Raw genomic sequence first — 21746 nt, 5'->3', positions numbered from 1 at the left:
TGTGGTATTGAGCCTATGGGTGCACAGAAGTCAAGAATTGAGGTTTGGGAACCTCAATTAGGAAGTCAGACTATCTCTGTTGTAGACAATGTGATTCTATACCTAAAAAACCCCGAAGGCTCTGTCCCAAAGCTCCTAGATCTGAAAAAGAACTTCAGCAAAGTTTTAGGATACAAAATCAGTATACAGAAATCAGTATCCACCAGGAGCAGTGGCTCACGCCTGTAATCCCAGAACTTTTGGAGGCCTAGTCTGGGGGATCACTTGAGACCAGGAGTTCAAGACCCACCGGGCCACCATGGCCAAACCCCGTCTCTACAAAAAAATACAAAATTAGCCGGGCATGGGGGCACACACATGTAGTCCCAGATACTTGGGAGGCTGAGTCACAAGTATCGCTTGAATCTGGGAGGTGGAGGTTGCAGTGAGCCAAGATCACACCACTACATTCCAGCCTGGGTGACACAGCGAGATTCTGTCTCAAAAAAAAAAAAAAAAAAAGTTTTTCAGTCCCACTGTACTAGCCTGGGCAGCATAGCGAGATCTTGTCTCTATTTTCAAAAAACAAACAAATAAATATAATTAAATTAAAACAGAAAATTGACAAATGGGACCTAATTAAAGTAAAGAGCTTCTGCACAGTAAAAGAAACTATCAACAGAATAAAAAGACAACCTACAGACTGGGAAAAAATATTTGCAAACTATGCCTCCAACAAAGGTCTAATATCGAGAATCCATAAGGAACTTAAACAAATTAACAAGCCAAAAAACAGACAACCCCATTAAAAAGTGAGCAAAGGACGGTCAGGTGCAGTGGCTCATGCCTGTAATCTCAGCACTTTGGGAGGCCGAGGCAGATGGATCACCTGAGGTCAGGAATTGAAGACCAGCCTGTCCAACCTGGTGAAACCCCATCTCTACTAAAAAAAAAAAATACAAAAATTAGCTGGGCATGGTGGCAGGTGCTTGTAATCCCAGTTACTTGGGAGGCTGAGGCAGGAGAATCGCTTGAACCCGAGAGGCAGAGGTTGCAGTGAGCCGAGATCACGCCATGGCATTCCAGCCTGGGGTACAAGAGTGAGACTTCATCTCAAAAAAAAAAAAAAAGTGAGCAAAGGACATGAACAGATAATTTTCAAAAGAAGACATACACTTGGCCAACAAGAAAAAATGTTCAACATCACTAATCATTAAAGAAATGCAAACCACAATGAGATACGAACTCACACCGGTCAGAATGACTATTATTAAAAAGTCAAAAAATGACAGATGCTGGGCTGGGCAAGGTGGCTCACACTTGTAATCCCAGCACTTTGGGAGGCCGAAGCAGGTGGATCACCTGAGTTCAGGAGTTCGGAGCCTGGCCAACATGGCAAAACCCCATCTGTACTAAAAATACCAACAATTTGCCGGGCATGGTGGCAGGTGCCTGTAATTCTAGCTACTCAGGAGGCTGGGGCATGAGAATCACTTGAACCTGGGAGGCAGAGGTTGCAGTGAGGGAGATCACACTATTGCACTCCAGCCTGGGCAACAAGACCAAAACTCCCTCTCAAAAACTCCTCAACTCAACTCAACTCAACTCTAAACTAAACTAAACTAAAACCTAAACTCAACTGAACTAAACTAAACAACACAACAGATGCTGGCTGGGCCTGGTGGCTCACACCTGTAATCCCAGCACTTTGGGAGGCCGAGGCAGATGGATCAGCTGAGGTGGGGAGTTTGGGACTGGCCTGACCAACATGGAGAAACCCCGTCTCTACTAAAAATACAAAATTAGCCGGGCATGGTGGCACATGCTGTAATCCCAGCTACTCGGGAGGCTGAGGCAGGAGAATCGCTTGAACCTGGGAGGCGAAGGTTGCAGTTAGCAGAAACCGTGCCACTGTACTCCAGCTTGGGCGACAGGTCCTCACTCTGTCCCCCAAGCTGGAGGGCAATGGCAAGATCAGAGGTCGCTGGAGTCTCGACCTCCCAAGGCTCAGGTGATCCTCCTGCCTCAGCACCCTGGAGTAGCTGGGACCACAGGTGGGCACCACCACGCCCAGCTAATTTTATTTACTTATTTCAAGATGGAGTCTCGCTCTGTCACCCAGGCTGGAGTGCAGTGGCATGATCTTGGTTCAAGCAATTCTCCTGCTTCAGCCTCTTGGGTAGCTAGGATTACAGGGGCATGCCATGACGCCCAACTAATTTTTCTTTTCTTTTCTTTTTTTTTTTTGAGAGACGGGGTTTCACCATGATAGCCAGGCTGGTCTTGAACTCCTGACCTCAGGTGATCCACCAAAGTGCTGGGATTACAGGCATGAGCTATCACGCCTGGCCGCCCAGCTAATTTCTATATTTTTTGTAGAGATGGGGTTTCCCCATGTTTGCCCTAGCTGGTCTCGAAATCCTGGGCTTAATTTATTCTCCCACCTCAGCCTCCCCACCTGAGCCTCCCAAAGTGCTGGGATTATGGGCATGAGCCTCCACACCCGGATTTTTTCCTTTGCAGATCTATATATAGAGAGAGATATAGATATTCCTAATTATTATTATTTTGAAACAGAGTCTCACTCTGTCACCTAAATTGGAGTGCAGTGGTGAAACCTCTGCTCACTGCAACCTCTGCCTCCCGGGTTCAAGCGATTCTTGTGCCTCAGCTTCCCGAGTAGCTGGGATTACAGGCGCCCACAACCATGCCCAGCTAATTTTTGTATTTTTAGTAGATACGGAGTTTCACCATGTTGGCCAGGCTGGTCTTGAACTCCTGTCCTCAGGTGATCTGCCCCCCTGCACCTCCCAAAGTGCTGGGATCACAGGTGTGAGCCACCGTGCCTAGCCATTTTTTTCCTAATTAATTTGTGACCCAGAAAATCCTGTTTAAAATCTGCCATCTAGTGTGGGATTTGTAAAATGACAAATCACTGGACACAATCATGTGTTTACACTAAGGCTTCCCTCCTGGACACCAGGTTTAAAACTTCTCAGCATCAAATAACATTATCCAGTAAAGTAGCATTAAATTTGGTTACCCATTTGGTTTTACTCACAGTTTTAGATAGATAGATAGATAGATATGAGTATATTGATATGCAGGGTAGATTTTTTTTTTTTTTTTTTTTTGCAAGTTATAGCTTTTGATCAGCAGGATATTGTAGTATTAGAAACCTTTAAATAGCCCAGTAAGCTGGAAGGAATGTGGCTCACAATTGTAATCCCAGCACTTTGGGAGACCAAGGAGGAAGGATTGCTAGGAGTTCGAGACTGCCCTGGGCAACATAGCATGACCCCCATCTCTAAAATAAATAAAAATGAATAAATAGCAAAGTAAAAGCTATCTCATAATTAATTTTTATTTATTTATTTTTATTTATTTATTTTTGAGACGGAGTCTCGCTCTGTTGCCAGGCTGGAGTGCAGTGGTGTGATCCTGGCTCACGGAAACTTCTGCCTCCTGGGTTCAAGTGATTCTCCTGCCTCAGTCTCCCAAGCAGCTGGGACTACAGGCGTGTGCCACCACACCCAGCTGATTTTTGTATTTTTAGTAGAGACGGGGTTTCACCATTTTGGCCAGGATGGCCTCGATCTCTTGACCTCAGGTGATCTGCCTGCCTTGGCCTCCCAAAGTGCTGGAATTACAGGTGTGCGACACCGCACCCAGCCTAATTTTTTGTTTTGTTTTGTTTTTTTGAGACAGAGTCTTGCTCTGTTGCCCAGGCTGGAGTGCAGTGATGCAATCTCGGCTCACTGCAAGCTCCGCCTCCCGGGTTCACGCCATTCTCTTGCCTCAGCCTCCCCAGCAGCTGAGACTACAGGCGCCCGTCACCCCACCCGGCTAATTTTTTGTATTTTTAGTAGAGATGGGGTTTCACCGTGTTAGCCAGGATGGTCTTGATCTCCTGACCTTGTGATCCACCCACCTCGGCCTCCCAAAGTGCTGGGATTACAGGCGTGAGCCACTGTGCCCGGCCTTGCACCCGGCCTAATTTTTATTTATTTATCTTTGAGATGAAGTCTTGCTCTGTTGCCCAGGCTCTAGTGCAGTGGCAGGATCTTGGCTCACTGCAACCTCCATCTCCTGGGTTCAAGCGATTCTCCTGCCTCAGCCTCCGGAGTAGCTGGGATTATAGGCGCGCGCCACCACATCCAGCAAATTTTTGTATTTTTAGTAGAGATGGGGATTCATTATGTTGGCCTGGCTGGTCTCGAACTCCTGACCCCGAGTGATTCACCCACCTCAGCCTCCCAAAGTGCTGGGATTACAGGCATGAGCCACTGTATCCAGCCAGTAGTCTAATTATTGTTTTCTTTTTTTTGAGACGGAGTCTCACTCTGTTGCCCAAGTTGGATTGCAGTGGGAGGATCTTGGCTCACCACAACCTCTGCCTCCCAGGTTCAAGTGATTCTGCCTCAGTCTCCCAAGTAGCTGGGACTACAGACACATGCCACCATGCCTGGCTAATTTTTGTATTTTTAGTAGAGATAGGGTTTCACTATGTTGGCCAGGCTGGTCTCAAACTCCTGACCTCGTGATCCGTCTACCTTAATTTTTGTTTTCAACTATGAAATATATTTTTAAAAACTCAGGCCAGGCACAGTGGCTCACCCCTGTAATCCCAGCATTTTGGGAGGCTGAGGCGAGTAGATCACGAGGTCAGGAGAATGGGAGCATCCTGGCCAACATGGTGAAAACCCATCTCTACTAAAAATACAAAAATTAGCCAGGGTGGTGGTGCGTGTGTGTAGTCCCAGCTACTCAGGAGGCTGAGGCAGCAGAATCGCTTGAACCAGGGAGGCGGAGATTGCAGTGGGCAGAGATTGCGACACTGCACTCCAGCCTGGGCAACAGAGCGAGACTCTATCTCAAAAAACAAAAAACAAAAACAAAAACTCAAGAGGAAAAGAATATTCTATTTACCCGGGTACATGCTATTTACTCGGGTATTTAGCCTTTTTATTGTTCTTCATTCATTTCTTATGTTCCTAGCTTCCTTCTGATGTAATTTCTCTTATATCTGAACTTATGGCAATTTATTCAGAGGAGTTTTGTTTGCAACACATTCTTTTAGTTTCCTTGTATCTAAGCATGTCTTTATTTCATCTTTATTCCTGAAGAATATTTTCATTGAATTTTGAGGTGACAGCTTTTTTTTTTTTTTTTTGGTCTTTTGGTGACACCTTTTTTTATTCAGCACTTTTTAAAGTTTTTTTTTTTTTTTTTTTTTACTTTTTAAAAATAATAGAGACAGGGTCTAACTATGTTTCCCAGGCTGATTTTGAACTCCTGGTGTCAAGGGATTCACCTGCCTTGGTCTCCCAAAGTGCTGGGATTATCCATGTGAGCCATCATGCCCGGCCTGTTAAGCATTTTAAAATGTTGTTACACACACACACACACAAATACAGTTTTTTCTTTTTTTCTAATGGCTCAAAAACAATAATAAAATGTTTTTATTTATTTATTAATTTTTTTTTGGAGACGGAGTCTTGCTCTGTCACCCAGGCTGAAGTGCAGTGGAGTGATCTCGGCTCACTGCAACCTCCACCTCCTGGGTTCAAGCGATTTTCCTGCCTCAGCCTCCCTAGTAGCTGGGACTAGAGGTGTGTGCCACCATGCCTGGCTAATTTTTGTATTTTTAGTAGAGATGAGGTTTCACCATGTTAGTCAGGCTGGTCTTTTTAGTAGAGATGGGGTTTCACCAAGTTAGTCAGGCTGGTCTCGATCTCCTGACCTCCTCATCCGCCCGCCTCGGCCCCCAAGAGTGCTGGAATGCAGTGGGCAATACATTGTCTTTCCCTGGCTATTTTCAAGATTTTCTTTGTCTATATTTTCAAAGTTTGATTGCAATCCATCTCAATTTGGATTCATTTGGGTCTTTCTTTTTTGTTCATTTATTTATTTTATTATCAAGCAGCCCCCTGAAACAGAGTTAGTTCAGAGAGACTCTCCGGGTTTTTTCTGTTAAGGTTCTGCTGGCCTTCGTGAGTATCAGTTATTGTCTTTTGCCAAAATTTAGAAAATTTTTAGCCATTGTTTCTTCAACTTTTTTTTTTTTTTTGTACTGCACTTTTTCTCCTTTCCTTCTGGAACTCTGATGTCATGAATATCAGCCCTTTGGTATTCTTCACAGATTCCTCAGGCTCCTTTATTTTGGTGGGGTGGGGAATTTTTTTTTTTTTTTTAGAAAGAGTCTCACTCAGTTGAGTAGGCTGGAGGGCAGTGGGGCGATCTAAGAATTGCTTGAACCCCGGGGCCTTTGACTCTAAGGCCCTCCTTGAGGCTCCCTCTCCTTCCTTGGGGCGTTTGACCCAGAAAATGGGGTCAAAAACTGATGCCGCAAACATCTTCAGTGCCAGTAGCCAAGGTCTGGGGAGACCCATGGGGTCTCACCAGGAGGCTGAGGCAGGAAAATCGCTTGAACCCGGGAGGTGGAAGTTGCAGTGAGCCAAGATTGTGCCATTGCACTCCAGCCTGGGTGACAGGGCGAGGCTCTGTTTAAAAAATAAAACAAAAATCCTAGGTCTAGGTCTAAAAAGGAAAAAATCAATCAGCAAACATAAATGTGGCTTTTAAGAGACATCCTTGTAGAAAAAAATGGTGCTGACAAAGGATTACTAATATGAAAATAATAAGGGATGAAACAGACTAAACAATACAGCTGCTAGGTAATCAATTAATCCTCTTGTCTTAAGTAGAGCTAATGAAATTAGGTCGACTGAAATGGTTTTGTCAGTGGTGGGGGCTTTACCCCTTCAACGACATCACTGAGGCACTTCGTTCAAGCAAAATTACATCTACCTTGCACATAACTATAACCAGCACCCCGCACAATTCAGGGCACACGGGAGGTATGAAGCACATTTTCATTTACTGAGTTAATGAGCAACAAGGATTATCAAGAGTGTGCATCTTTATCAAGAGTGTGCACTCAACATACTTTATCTTATGTTGTTGTTAACTGTTATTAAGTAAGGAGAAGCTAGAACAAAGAATAACACAATATTTTCTGCTTCTTTTTTTTTTTTTTTGAGAGGGAGTCTCACTCTGTCACCCAGGCTGGAGTGCAGTGGTGGGATCTTGGCTCACTGCAACCTCTGCCTCCTGGATTCAAGTGATTCTTCTGCCTCAGCCTCCCTAGTAGCTGGGATTATAGGTGTGTACAACCAAGCCTGGCTATTTTTCTGTATTTTATTAGAGACAGGGTTTTGTCATGTGGCTAGGCTGGTTTGGAACCCCTGGTCTCAAACGATCCACCTGCCTTGGCCTCCCAAAGTGCTGGGATAACAGGCGTGAGTCACCATGACTGTCCCAGATTTTCTGCTTTCTATATGGAATCCACAGCTAGTAAAATTCACTTGACTTGTTGGGGTGGGGGACACCTGACAGCTAAGTGACTCACTAATGTGAAATCCTCTCCAATTTTTTTTTTTTTTGAAATAAGGTCTCGCTATGCTACCCAGGCTGGTCTCAAACTCCTGGGCTCAAACAATCCTCCCACCTTGGCCTCCCAAATTATTGGGATTACAGGTGTGAGACACCATATCCGGCCCCTCTCCACTTCTATGTAAAAAATCAGCTTCATCCAGATAACAACACTTTGTTACCTCTAAGGGGTGGGGTGGGTGGGGAGGCAGACTGACTTCTGGAGCCTCAATAGCAACAGCGTTTGGAAAAAAAATTATTTCCAAACATAGGAGAACTCAGGATCTAATTCACATGTGATCTCCTTAAAAAACCAGTAACAGCTGCCGGGCACAGTGGCTCATGCCTGTAATCCCAGCACTTTGGGAGGCTGAGACAGGCAGATCACGAGGTTAAGAGATTGAGACCATCCTGGCTAACATGGTGAAACCGCATCTCTACTAAAAACTACAAGAATTAGCTGGGCATGGTGGCGTGCGCCTGTAATCCCAGCTACTCAAGAGGCTGAGGCAGGAGAACTGCTTGAACCTGGGAGGTGGAGGTTGCAGTGAGCTGAGATCGCACCACTGCCCTCCAGTGTGGCGACAAAGTGAGACTTCATCTCAAAAAAAAGAAAAAGAAAAAACTAGTAACAGCTTAATTTTTAAAAATATTTATAATAGAGACAGGGTCTACTATGTTGGTCAGATTGGTCTTGAATTCCTGGCCTCAAGCAATCCTCCTTCTTGGCCTCCCAATGTACTAGGATTACAGGCATGAGCTGCCACCCTCAGCCAACAGCTTAATTTCTGCCAGGTAAGGCTGTCTTTACTGTCCTTGTTGGAGGTTTGGGCACACAGACTCCAGGAGTGGTGTGCTCCAGGGTTGTGGGGAAGCAGAAGAGTCCTTGGGATGCTGAGAGGGAGAGGGACTGCAGAAGGCACCAGGGCAAGGTTGGGGGTGGGGAGGGCAGGGGATACCTGGGGCACTGAGAGAGCTAGGTGGGGCTAATACCCTGCAGAAACATGCCTCCAGCAGATATATGGGATGGAGGTGCACGGCCAGCCCTCTTCCTCCTCCTATTCCTCCTCCTCCACCTCCTGGTCCCTCTCCTTCCCTGCCCTTTCACCTTTGACCCAACGGGTCTCACCAGACCTTGGGTAGTGGCACTGGAGATGTTTGCGGCAGCAGTTTTTGACCCCATTTTCTGGGTCAAACATCCCAAGGAAGGAGAGGGAGCCTCAAGGAGGGCCTTAGAGTCAAAGGAGCATCTCAGGATTGAGAGTCAGGGAAAATTTGATCTTTGTTATGATAATGTTCCCTCCAATCTACAGTTCTCAAACTTTCTGGTCTCAAACCTTCTTAATGTTGAAAATTGTCTTCACGGGTATTTCCATCAGTATTTGTTATATTTTAAAACTGAGAAAAATTTAGGCCAGGGATGGTGGCTCGCACCTATAATCTCAGCACTTTGGGAGGCCAAGGCAGGAAGATCGCTTGAGCACAGTGGTTCATGACCAGCCTGGGCAACATAGTGAGACCCTGTCTCTACAAAAAATAAAAAATTAGCTGGTGTGCTGTTGTGTGCCTGTAGTCCCAGCTACTTGGGAGGCTGAGGCTGGAGGATCGCTGTAGCTCAGGATCACAGAGGAGCTGTGATGGCACCTCTGCGCAAGAGAATGTGGTCCTGTCTCCCAAAAAAAAAAAAAAAAATTGCCATACTATATTTATTGTATTAGGTTACATTACATTATATTTTATTTTATTTTTTTGAGACGGAGTCTCACTCTGTTGCCCTGGCTGGGGTGCAGTGGCGTGATCTTGGCTCACTGCAACCTTTGCCTCACGGGTTCAAGAGATTCTCCTGCCTCAGCCTCCCCAGTAGCTGGGACTAGCGCATGCCACCATGCCTGGCTCCTTTTTGTATTTTATTTTATTTTTTGAGGTGGAGTTTCGCTATTGTTGCCCAGGCTGGAGTGCAATGGTGTGATCTCAGCTCACTGCAACCTCTGCCTCACGGGTTCAAGTGATTCTCCCGCCTCAACCTCCTGAGTAGCTGGGATTACAGGCATGTGCCACCATACCTGGCTAATGTGTTTTTAGTACGGACGGGGTTTCACCATGTTGGTCAGGCTGGTCTTGAACCCCCAACCTCAGGTGATCCACCCGCCTCAGCCTCCCAAAGTGCTGGGATTACAGGCATGAGCCACCGCGCCCAGCATACTTTTTGTATTTTAGTAGAGACGGGGTTTCACTATGTTAACCAGGCTGGTCTCGCACTCCTGACCTGAAGTGATCTGCCCACCTCGGTCTCCCAGAGTGCTGGGATTACAGGTGTGAGCCACTGTGCCCAGCCAGCCATTATATATATATATATTTTTTTTTTTGGAGACCGAGTCTTGCTCTGTCGCCCAGGCTGGAGTGCAGTGGTGCGATCTCGGCTCACTGCAAGCTCTGCCTCCCGGGTTCACGCCATTCTCCTGCCTCAGCCTCCCAAGTAGCTGGGACTACAGGCGCACACCACCACGCCCAGCTAATTTTTGTATTTTTAGTAGAGACGGGGTTTCACCATGTTAGCTAGGATGTTCTGGATCTCCTGACCTCAGGTGATCCGCCCGCCTTAGCTTCCCAAAGTGATGGGATTACAGGCGTGAGCCACCGCGCCCGGCCCATTTTGTATTTTAAAATAGAAAAGTTTAGGCCAAGTGTGGTGCTTCACGCCCGAAATCCCAGCACTTTGGGACGCCAAGGTGTGAGGATCGCTTGAGCCCAGGAGTTCCAGACTAGCCTGGGCAACACGGCAAAGCCTCGTCTCTAAGAAAAAAATAGGCCAGGCGCGGTGGCTCACGCCTGTAATCCCAGCACTTTGGGAGGCGGAGGTGGGTGGATCACGAGGTCAGGAGATCGAGACCATCCTGGCTAACACGGTGAAACCGTCTCTACTAAAAATACAAAAAATTAGCCGGGCGTGGTGGCGGGCGCCTGTAGTCCCAGCTACTCGGGAGGCTGAGGCAGGAGAATGGCGTGAATCCGGGAGGCGGAGCTTGCAGTGAGCCGAGATTGCCACTGAACTCCAGCCTGGGCGACAGAGCTAGACTCCGTCTCAAAAAAAAAAAAAAGAAAAAAGAAAAAAATTAGTCAGGTGTGGTGGTGCACAGTTCTGGTTCCAGCTATTCAGGAGTCTGAGGTGGGAGGATTGCTTGAGCCCAGGGAGTTGGGGCTGCCATGAGCCAAGATCACTCCACTGCACTTCAGCCCGGGTGATAGAGCAAGACTGTCTCCAAAAAACCAAACCAACCAACCAACCAACCAAACAAAAAACCTGAGAACAATTTAAGACACAAGAATATAGATGGCCGGGCACGGTGGCTCAAGCCTGTAATCCCAGCACTTTGGGAGGCCGAGAGGGGCGGATCGCGAGGTCAGGAGATCGAGACCATCCTGGCTAATACGGTGAAACCCCGTCTCTACTAAAAATACATAAAAATTAGCTGGGCGTGGTCGTGGGCGCCTGTAGTCCCAGCTACTCCGGAGGCTGAGGCAGGAGAATAGTGTGAACTCAGGAGGCAGAGATTGCAGTGAGCTGAGATCGCGCCACTGCACTCCAATCTGGGTGACAGGGCGACAGAAAAAAAAAAAATATATATATATAGAAATACACATTATCTTAGCTTTCAGGGCAATGGAGTTTTCTGGAAACAATCCACTGTATACTCCTGAGTGAATGGGAATGGAAAAGTCAGATAATGTCATAATATTATTATAAAAATAGTTTTAACCTTGCCAGTTTCTGGAACAAATTTTGAGAACCACTGCTCCAGAAAATCTTTGCCTGCACAACTTAGAGCAGGGCCTTTGCTGCTTGAGCAGCCCGCTCTGATCCAGAATTTAGAGGGAGTGCCCTGGAATGCCGTCCCTATCACTGCCTTACTGGCATTTGCCCTTTAGTCTGTGGAGGATTTCTTTCTAGGAAAGAACAGAGGCTGGGCGCTGTGGCTCACACCTGTAATCCCAGCACTTTGGGAGGCCGAGGCCGGTGGCTCACTTGAGCCCAGGAGTTCGAGAGCAGCCTGGGCAATATGGTGAAACCCTGCCTCCACGAAAACCACAAAAATTAGCTGAGTGTGGTGGCATGCGCCTATGAGGGAGGCTGAGGCAGGGGAATCACTTTAATCCGGGAGGCAGAGGTTGCAGTGAGCAGAGATCACACTGCTGCACTTCAGCCTGAGTAACAGAGCAAGACTTGGTCTCAAAAACAAACAAACAAACAAAAAACAACAACAATTAAAAAAAACAACAGGAATTGGCTGGGCGTGGTGGCTCACGCCTGTAATCCCAGCACTTTGGGAGGCCGAGGCAGGTGGATCACCTGAGGTCGGGAGTTCAAGACCAGCCTGACCAACATGGAGAAACCCTGTCTCTACTAAAAATACAAAATTAGCCAGGAGTGGTGGCACATGCCTGTAATCTCAGCTACTAGGGAGGCTGAGGCAGGAGAATCGCTTGAACCTGGGAGGTGGAGGTTGCGGTGAGCTGAGATTGTGCCATTGCACTCCAGCCTGGGCAACAAGAGTGAAACTCCGTCTCAGAAAAAAAAAAAAAAAAGATTTATTATTATTATTAGTATTATTAGTTTTAATACAAACAATCCCACAGCATTTATTGCCATCTTGTAAAAACATAAGTGTAATCAAAACAATATGAATAAATGTTCATATTGGACAAAGGACGTCTAAAAACAAACTGTATCCTTTTCAACAATTTCTTACTTCATTGATCATTTCTAGTTGGAGACACTTTGTAGCAGAGTAATATTATCTCCTTTTAGCATGATCCAACCCAGTTGTTTTCTTGACTTTGTTTTAGAATGAATCTCTTCTGCATCATCTAATGCAAGATTCATATACTCATCAAAACCAATGATACAGCCTTCTATCTGCAAATTCACTTGCTCATAGAGCCACACCTGAATCCGCGATCTATTTTGTAAGTATCTGAAGATGAGGTTGATGGGCTGCACCATAACCTTCTGCACTTTCTGGCCCTGGCCACTGTATGCCATGGTGGAATTTCACAAAGAGCACACTCGCACGCTTATTGTTATTATTTTTATTTTTGAAATGGAGTTTTGCTCTTGTTGCCCAGGCTGGAGTGCAATGGCGCGATCTCGCCTTCCTGCAACCTCTGCCTCCCAGGTTCAAGTAATTCTCCTGCCTCAGCATCCCAAGTAGCTGGGATTACAGGCATGCACCACCATGCCCGGCTAATTTTGTATTTTTAGTAGAAATGGGGTTTCGCCATATTTGCCAGGCTGGTTTCGAACCCCCGACCTCAGGTGATTCACTCACCTCAGCCTCCCAAAGTGCTGGGATTGCAGGCGTGAGCTACCAAGCCTGGCCAGGAATCCTTAAAAAGGTGTCAGGATATCAATAGAAGTTTCATGAGCTAATAACTAATTTGAAGAGAACAGCCAACAAAATAGGACTACATGTATCTTTCTCATGATGCGGCTGGATAAAATCAGGTAACACTAATAAAGTCATCTAAGTGTGGGCAATATAGTGAGACCCCATCTCTACAAAAAAATAAATTAAAAAAAATTAACCAGACATGGTGGTGCATGCCTGTGGTCCCAGCTACTTGGGAGGCTGTGGCGGGAGGATTGCTTGAGCCCAGGAATTCAAGGCTGCATTGAGCTATGATTGCACCACTGCATTTCAGCCTGGACAACAGAGTGAGAGCCTGTCTCAAAAAAATAAAAAATAAAATTAAAAAAGGTAACCTGGCTGGGCGCAGTGGCTCATGCCTGTAATCCCAGCACTTTGGGAGGCTGAGGTGGGAGGATCACCTTAGGTCAGGAGTTCGAGGCCAGCCTGACCAACATGGTGAAGCCCTGTCTGTACTAAAAATACAAAATTAGCCAGGTATGGTGGTGCATGCCTGTAATCGCATCTACTTGGGAGGCCGAGGCACAAGAATCACTTGAACCAGGGAGGCGGAGGTTGCAGTGAGCCAAGATTGTGCCATTGTACTCCAGCCTGGGCAACAACAGTGAAACTCCTTCTCAAAAAAAAAAAAAAAAAAGAGTAACCTAAAGCCAGAGGAAAATGTACTTGCTGTGGTGTAGGCCAAGAAGAAAATGTAAGGCAATTTGTAGACAAGTTTAAGTTCATATTAAAATAATGAACAAGAATTTAGAAAATTTCTTAGAGGTAAGACAGCTCTTCATGGCCGGGCGCGGTGGCTCATACCTGTAATCCCAGCACTTTGGGAGGCTGAGGTGGGTCGATCACGAGGTCAGGAGTTCGAGACCAGCCTGACCAATATGGTGGAACCCCATCTTTACTAAAAATACAAAAATTATCTGGGCATGGTGGCACGCACCTGTAGCCCCAGCTACTCAGGGGGCTACGGCAGGAGAATCGCTTGAACCTGGGAGGTGGAAGTTGCTGTGAGCCGAGATCGTGTCATTGCACTTCAGCCTGGGTGACAGATTGAGACTCTGTCTCAAAAAAAAAAAGCTCTTCACGAAGCAAAAGCACTTGAAGCGAAAGTGAAGCATAGCTTCTGTCTTATAGGAAGTTGGAATAGCCAAAACACCAAGTTCAGGAACAACTGAAAGTACATCATAGGTTTCCAAAAGGAGAGGAAAGAATCTCTTGATTATAAAAACGATGATGCTAAAGTTATGAATAATTCTCTTAAGTTTGACACTGAGGAGAAAAGTAATAGAAAAGAAATTGTATTATCTGGATTAGTCAATGGAGAGCCAGGGGCTCAACAAGGTCAGAAAGTGAAAGACAGAGAAGGCAGTTCTAGCTGCTATTACTGCATAATAAATAACCTCAAAACCTAGTGGTTTAGAGCAGCAGTGGTTTATCATTTTTTACTATTCTCTGGGTTAGCTGACATTTAACTGCTGGTTTTGCCTGGGCTTGCTCTTGTGGCTGCATTCAGTAGGAGGTGGTTGGGCTGGAAGGTCAAGATGGCGTCACTTACCCATCTGGCAGCTGGTGCTGGCAGTCCACTGGGTGGGTACCTTGGTTATTTTTTCATGAAACCTCTCATTCTCTGGTAAGCTAGACGAACTTCCTTACATGACAGTCTCAGGACCGTATCATAAGAGAGTGAAAGCAGAAGTTGCAATGTATCTAATATCTAGCTTTGGAAGTCACATCACATCACTTCTGTCACATTCTGTTGATCAAAGCAAGTCAAAAGATCAGCCTAGGCCGGGCATGGTGTCTCACGCCTGTAATCCCAGCACTTTGGGAGGCTGAGGCTGGCGGATCGCTTGAGCTCATGAGTTAGAGACCACCTTGAGCAACATGGCAAAACCCCGTCTCTGCAAAAAATACAAAAATTAGCCAGGCATGGTGGTGCACACCTGTAGTACCATCTACTAGGGAGGCTGAGGTGGGAGGATGGCTTGAGTCTGGGAGGTGGAGGTTGCAGTGAGCCAAGATTGCACCACTGCGCTCCAGCCTGGGTAACAGACCCAGACCCTGTCTTAAAAAAAAAAAAAAATAATAATAATAATAATAATCAGCCTAGATTCAGCAGGTGGGGATATAGCTGATCTCTTGATGGAAGGAAGGGCAAAGTCACATTGCAAAGGATCATGGGAAGATCTTGTGGCTACATTTTACAATTTATCACAACAGGGAATGGATATGACAAGGACCCAAACTATATTAACATTAGTTCAAGAAGAGAGAAGCCACTTACAACTTTAGCTGAGTGATGAGATCTCAATTATGCATAATCAGAACACTTAAGGAAGATGGAACAGGATAGTTGTTCACAATAGTCAGCTCAAGACCCCTAGAAAATGTATTATAAAGCTGCAGGCTGAAAATTGAGCTCATTGATCAGACAGAATACCTTCTGGAAGAATTTGAGTAGAAAAGAAAAATCAGAGCAATTAGGTAGGGAGAAAGGGAAATATTAAAATCAGTGAATTCGATAAATTTGAGGTAAACTACAGAATGTGAAAATATCTTACAAGGCAACATTTTGTTCTGCAGAAGAAAGCCCATGACAATTGGGTCCTTGTTTGTGATACCAAAGGAGCTACTGCTGGAGAGATTAAGCAAGTCACATTCCTGAGTTAAAAATTAATGGAGGAACAGGTAAAACAAAAAATTGGTAACGTTCTCAAAACCAGGGATTTTTTTTTTTTTTTTTTTTCCAGTGGAGTTTCGCTCTTGTTGCCCAAGCTGGAATGCAATGGCATGATCTCGGCTTACTGCAATCTCCGCCTCCTGGGTTCAAGCGATTCTTCTGCCTCAGCCTCCTGAGTAGCTGGGTTTACAGGCATGCGCCACCACGCCTGGCTAATTTTGTATTTTTAGTAGAGACGGAGTTTCACCATATTGGTTAGGCTGATCTCAAACTCCTGACCTCAGGAGATCCGTCCACCTCGCCTTCCCTGGAATTACAGACATAAGCCACCACTCTCAGCCTAAAACCAGGGATTGTTAAAGCAACTTCCAAAAAGTTATATTGTGGTCTCTTTCCAACTAATATATGAATTTCATTTATATATGCCAAGTGCTCTATTTCCTATTATAATCAGAGACTTTATAAAAATAGCAATAAAATATCTGTGTTCCTCAATGAAGAGATCTTTTAAGTTCATGCCTGAGGTGGAGGAGCATTTTATCCCTCAGTGATGAAAGATGTCCTGTGATAGTCCAGGCACTCTATGATCATTAATGGAAGAAGTGTGCTTGGACTGAAACCCATGCCTCACCCTAGTTCCAGGGGACCACTGAGGAGTCAGAAATAGCAGCTGCTTTTGATCTGAGCTCTGATGTAACTACAATACTAATCAGTATCTCAAGAAGTTCCTCTCCTTCTACCCCAATGGATGGTTTGGTTGACTGTGGCACAAATCCTAATCCTTATCAGGAATGGCCATGATAAGCTCACCTAGAGCAGAACTTCTACCTCTTCTTAGTCAGTTTGGACTGTCTTTCCAATGATAAGGATTTCATGGATCTAAAACTTTTCTTCCACCCTTATTTCTGAAAGTCTTCCAACTCAGGCCTAAGAGTAAGCACACCAGGCATTTACCTGAAATAATGGACTTGTTCCATGATTATTAAATCTATAAACACTGACCTCTATCTTTTATCTATCGTGTCTTGGTCTATTTTGTGGTGCTATAATAGTATACCACAGACTGGGTAATTTATTTTTATTATTATTTTTAATTGAGATGGGGTCTCGCTATGTTGCCTAGGCTGGTGTTGAACTCCTGGGTTCAAGTGATCCTCCTGCCTCAGCCTCCCAGAGTGCTGGGATTACAGGCATGAGTCATCTCACCTGGCAGACTGGGTAATTTATAATGAACAGAAATTTATCGGCTCGCATTTCTAGAAGCTAGAAAGTCCAAGACTGAGGGGCTGTATTAGGTGAGGGACTTTGTGCTGCATTATCCCATGGCAGAAGGACAAAGAACAAGAGAGAAGAGGATGAACCCATTCCTGCAGTTACGGCATTAATTCATTAATAAGGGCAGAGCCCTCATGGACTAATCATCTCTCATTATTCCTGTATAAATAACATACATATTTGATAAAGGTAAAGGTAAATAAAAACACTAAGTATTACTATCATTGAATTCTTTTTTTTTTTTTTTTGAGATGGAGTCTTGCTCTGTCACCCAGGCTGGAGTGCAGTGGCACAACCTCGGCTCACTGCAAGCTCCGCCTCCCGGGTTCATGCCATTCTCCTGCCTCAGCCTCTGGATTAGCTGGGACTACAGGCGCCTGCCACTGTGCCTGGCTAATTTTTTGTATTTTTAGTAGAGACAGGGTTTCACCGTGCTAGCCAGGATGGTCTCGCAGGTGATCCGCCTGCCTTGGCCTCCCAAAGTGTTGGGATTACAGGCGTGAGCTACCGAGCCCAGCCTCATTCAATTCTGTATATTTCTTTTCTTTTCTTTTTCTTTTTTTTTTTTTCTGAGATGGAGTTTTGTTCTTGTCATCGAGGCTAGAGTGCAGTGGTGCTATCTTAGCTCACTGCAACCTCTGCCTCCTGGATTCAAGTGATTCTCATGCCTCAGCCTCCCGAGTAGCTGGGATTACAGGCACCTGCCACTATGCCCAGCTAATTTTTGTATTTTTAGTAGAGACAGGGTTTAACCATGTTATCCAGGCTGGTCTTGAACTCCTGACCTTAGGTGATCTGCCCGCCTTGGCCTCCCAATGTGCTGAGATTAGAGGCATAAGCCACTGTGCCCAGCTCAATTATTTATATTTGTAAAAAGTGTAGTGTACTTCAACAGATTCAAAATTAGACTATTATTTAGAAGTATATCAATTTGCAGCCAGGGCAGTGGCTCACTCCTGTATTCTCACCACTTTGGGAGGCTGAGGCGGGAGGATCATTTGAGCCCAGGAGTTTGACACTAGCCTGGGCAACATAGTGAGACCCTGACTCTACAAAGAAATAAACAAATTAGCCAGGTGTGGTGGTGTGCGCTTGTAGTCCCAGCTACATGGGAGGCTGAGGTGGAAGGACTGCATGATCCTAGAAGTGGAGGCTGTATTGAGCCGCGATAGTGCCACAGCACTCCAGTCTGGGCAACAGAGTGAAGATCCTGTCTCAAAGGAAAAAAAAAAAAAAAAAAAAAAAAGCAGCATATAAATTTGCTGCATTATATATATTTTAAGAAACTTACAAGTATTGGCCAGGCATAGTGGCTCACGTCTGTAATCTCAGCACTTTTGGAGGCGGAGGCCAGCAGATCACTTGAGCTCAGGAGTTTGAGACCCACCTGGCCAATGTGGCCAAACCCTGTCTACAAAAAATACAAAAATTAGGCCGGGCATGGTGGCTCACGCTTGTAATCCCAGCACTTTGGGAGGCCAAGGTGGGTGGATCACAAGGTCAGGAGATCAAGACCATCCTGGCTAACACGGTGAAACCCCGTCTCCACTTAAAATACAAAAAATTAGCCAGGTGTGGTAGCACGCGCCTGTAGTCCCAGCTACTTGGGAGGCTGAGGCAGAATGGCGTGAACCCAGGAGGCGGAGGTTGCAGTGAGCTGAGATCGCGCCACTGCACTCTAGCCTGGGCAACAGAGTGAGACTCTGTCTCAATTTTAAAAAAATGCAAAAATTAGCTGGGCATTATGGCACATGCCTGTAATGCCAGCTGCTCAGGAGAATGAGGCACAAGGCACGAGAATTGCTTGAACCCGGGAGGTCAAGGCTGCAGTGAGCCGATATGGCGCCACTGCACTCCAGCCTGGGCAACAGAGCAAGACTCTGTCTCAAAAAACAAATAAATCAATAAGATAAATAAATAAAATAAAAACAAGTATTGTCTCTGAGGTGATCTGATGATCTGTTCATTAGTTCACATTACATATAAACTTCAAGGGGAATCTATGTATTGTTCATACAGCCTTCCATTAATATATTGCAATTGGGATTTAAACAATTGAATCTAAATAAAAAATTTACTATATGGCTAAAATGTTTTCACGATAATTCACAATACGGAGGTATTTTGATACATTAGGGACACAACACTGCCCTCAGTGCCATGAGTCCAGTTGATTTTCTAGTAGGCTCTCTTCAATTTCCAAGACTGTGAAGCACTTAATGGATTCACACAGTGCTTTACAGCTTTTGAAGTGTTTTGACATTTTACATTATCTTCCTTAAAATTAAAAAGTGCTCAGTGAAGTTAGCAAGGTTAGTATATCCACTTCAGTTCTTCAGGTTAAAAAAAAAGTCATACTCTAATTCACAATGGTAAAGAAATGTTATTTGTGCATCTGCAAATTCTGAAGAAAATGGATTTCAGGTTTCCAGATTTTTTATTCTGGTGCACAAGATTTCTAATATAGCATATGGCTTCCAAAAGACCCTAGCTGCTTGATTGTGGACATATTTCTTAACCGCTATGCTTGTTTCCACATCTGTAACAATGAGGTATTAATAGTACCTATTCATTGAATTATTATAAGTATTAATACATGTGAAGCTCTTAAGACAGTGTCTAGCTCACATTACTGTTCTAAGTAAGTGTTAGGTTGCATATTTATTATTTTAGCATATCCAATTTACTTGTAAGGATGGTTGGGATCCTGACATTACATGCACACATTTGGAAAATTCCCAGTTGAGTATACGTTAGGCAAGTTCAGAAGTGTGTGTGGCCGGGTGAAGTGGCTCACGCCTGTAATCCCAGCACTTTGGGAGGCCGAGGCGGGCGGATCACCTGAGGTCAGGAGTTTGTGACCAGCCTGGCCAACATGGCGAAACCCTGTCTCTACTGAAAATACAAAAATTAGCTGGGCGTGGTGGCGGGCGACTGTAATCCCAGCTACTCGGGAGGCTGAGGCAGGAGAATCTCTCGAACCCGTGAGGCGGAGGTTGCAGTAAGCCGAGATAGCGCCACTGCACTCCAAACTGGGCGATACAGCAAGACTCCGTCTCAAAAAAGAGTGTGTGTGTGTGTGTGTGTGTGCAGCGGAACTTTGTTTTTAACAACTGAAGAAATATGGTGACCCAATAATCCCGTTAGCCTTAGCTCAATTAATCACATTTCATCTGTCCTCACAATGTTCACCCCAGTGAGAAACGAGTTCAAGTGCGTGGTAAGCGGTGTCGATATATTTTTAAAATTCTGTTATCAGTATAATGTAACAGAAAATTCAGCATATTAGCCCAACTTTGCTCACTGGTGTGAAGATATGCCCAATCTTTCTTAGCTAAGACGTTAGAGAAAACGCCACAAGGGACCCAGCTGGGAGCTCTGCAGGAAGTTAAAAAAAAAAATCATTCAGCTTTGCAAAACATCTGATGCTCAACCATCTGTCTTTGTTAGTACAGGGGCTTAAGGTCTGGTTGGTTCCTTCTGACACCTCGGAAGGCGGAGTTACAGAGGAGAAGCAACAAGTTGTAGGAAGTTAACTTATCTAGTCTCAGACGCTGGAGGCACCTGCATTTCTAGTCACTTCAGTTCTGGCCAAATTGTTATCAACTCTAGTTTCTGAGGGACCGCCAGCCCAGGATTCCTATTGGGGTCACCTTTGTGCCTCCCTATCTTAAGAGCACACTTGGGCGGGTCGGGGCGGGACGTGCTGGGTGTAGGTGACAACACCGGACAGTTTTGCTTCCAGAGGCTGACACGCTCCTGCGCGGTAGTTGTTAAAGGGTTGGGACACGAAGATACTCTTCGCCTATTAGGGATCTCCCATTGTGGGAAGGAGGCTCAGTGGTCCCGGCCACCGGGTGAAGGGAGAACGGGAACACAGCGCTGTCACCGCCGGAGAGCTGCGAGCCCCGATTTTCTCGCCAGGCTCTCCAGTACATTCCAAGGCTCCACCCCGGTAACGCCACGCTGACGTCCGCGCGTCGGAGGCCGCCATAGGTGCGCGTCGGCGCCCAGGAGGACGTGTGGCGCGTGGACTACATCAGGTCCAGCCCTGCGGGACTCCAGCAGGCGCTTCCGGGCAAGGTTCTGTGCACCTGTTTTCTCCTTCTACGCGAGTATCTTTCCCCTCCGGAAAGAATGGGAGATGCCTGTGTCCAAAGGACAAGAAGATGCGCGCCAGCAAGCCTAAGTTAACCACAGCGCGGAAGTTGAGCCCAAAGTAAGAGCTTGCCGGGCACCTTTAAGCTGTTTGTAAGCTCACGTGACTCACCAAGTGCGGGCCCCAGCGGTCACGTGACGGCGCGCGCGCTCTCGCGCAGGGAGAGCCGGCGGTGCGCGCGCCTTCGCCGCTGCCTCCCACCCACCCCCTCGACGGGAGGGTGAGGCGCGGCGCAGAGATCGGGCGGCCGGGGTCCTGTGCGCGTGCGCAGCGAACAGCTGTCACCTAGTGCGGAACAAGTCTCCCAAATTTCCCAAATCTCCCTGGGCCGGAGGCCACTGTCTTCTTCTCTTCCTCCTCCACCGAGTCGTGCTCTCGCCCCAACCCGCGCGCCAGGTAACCGCTTTTCCGGAGTCCGGGGGCCAGGGCGGGGAGAGGGTCCGGAGAGGTCTTCCCGGCACTGCCCCCCTCCGCGTGGGTCACGGGGGTGTGGGCGTCCGGGCGAGCGGCGACGCTGGGGCAGAGACGCTCCGTCCGTGACTGTAGCGACTGTCACGCTGGGGAGGGAGCGGCCGGCCGCGGCCGCAGGGGAGGGATGCGGGGGCCGGTGACAGCCCGCTCCGGCCCTTACCGAGGTTCGGTACCCGCGCTCGCCGTTTTCCCGGGATCCGGAGTCGGGGTCGCCTCCTTGGGGCAGAGGAGCGCTCGGGCGGTCCTGGGATGCGGACCTCTTAACGCCCCCAGTCGGTCTGTGGCGGACTCCAGGAAGGCCGGGCCTGGTGCACCCCTCGGGGCC

The 21746-nt window shown here is 46.5% G+C and overlaps 2 protein-coding genes across 8 annotated transcripts in view; one reads left to right on the top strand and one right to left on the bottom strand.

Moving 5' to 3' along the window:
- Positions 1 to 12108: 12108 nt before the first annotated feature.
- LOC101131725 (small nuclear ribonucleoprotein E-like) lies at positions 12109 to 12480 on the bottom strand. Its single transcript, XM_055350592.2, has one exon. The coding sequence runs from the start codon at positions 12452 to 12454 to the stop codon at positions 12176 to 12178; it is 279 nt and encodes a 92-aa protein (XP_055206567.1). The 5' UTR covers positions 12455 to 12480; the 3' UTR covers positions 12109 to 12175.
- Positions 12481 to 20259: 7779 nt separating this feature from the next.
- The window catches only part of KDM4C (lysine demethylase 4C), a 420634-nt gene continuing 419147 nt past the window's right edge, over positions 20260 to 21746 (top strand). For 6 of the 7 annotated variants that reach the window (XM_055350581.2, XM_031014365.3, XM_063696409.1 and 3 more), the window contains exon 1: positions 21215 to 21346. The gene's annotated coding sequence lies outside the window, so the exon portion shown is untranslated. Of the gene's footprint in view, positions 21011 to 21214; positions 21347 to 21746 lie in introns of those variants that run through there. The other variant, XM_063696408.1, reaches the window with a different exon arrangement.

The sequence above is a fragment of the Gorilla gorilla genome, chromosome 13 (genome assembly GCF_029281585.2).
Source record: "Gorilla gorilla gorilla isolate KB3781 chromosome 13, NHGRI_mGorGor1-v2.1_pri, whole genome shotgun sequence".
NCBI classification, from domain to species: Eukaryota; Metazoa; Chordata; class Mammalia; order Primates; family Hominidae; genus Gorilla; species Gorilla gorilla.
The sequence above is the reverse complement of the archived record's forward strand: the minus strand, read 5'-3'. Positions and strand labels throughout refer to the sequence as shown.

Excerpts from the sequence above, each read along its gene's own strand:
- LOC101131725 (XM_055350592.2), bottom strand. The coding sequence starts at position 12,454 with ATGGCATACAGTGGCCAGGGCCAGAAAGTGCAGAAGGTTATGGTGCAG.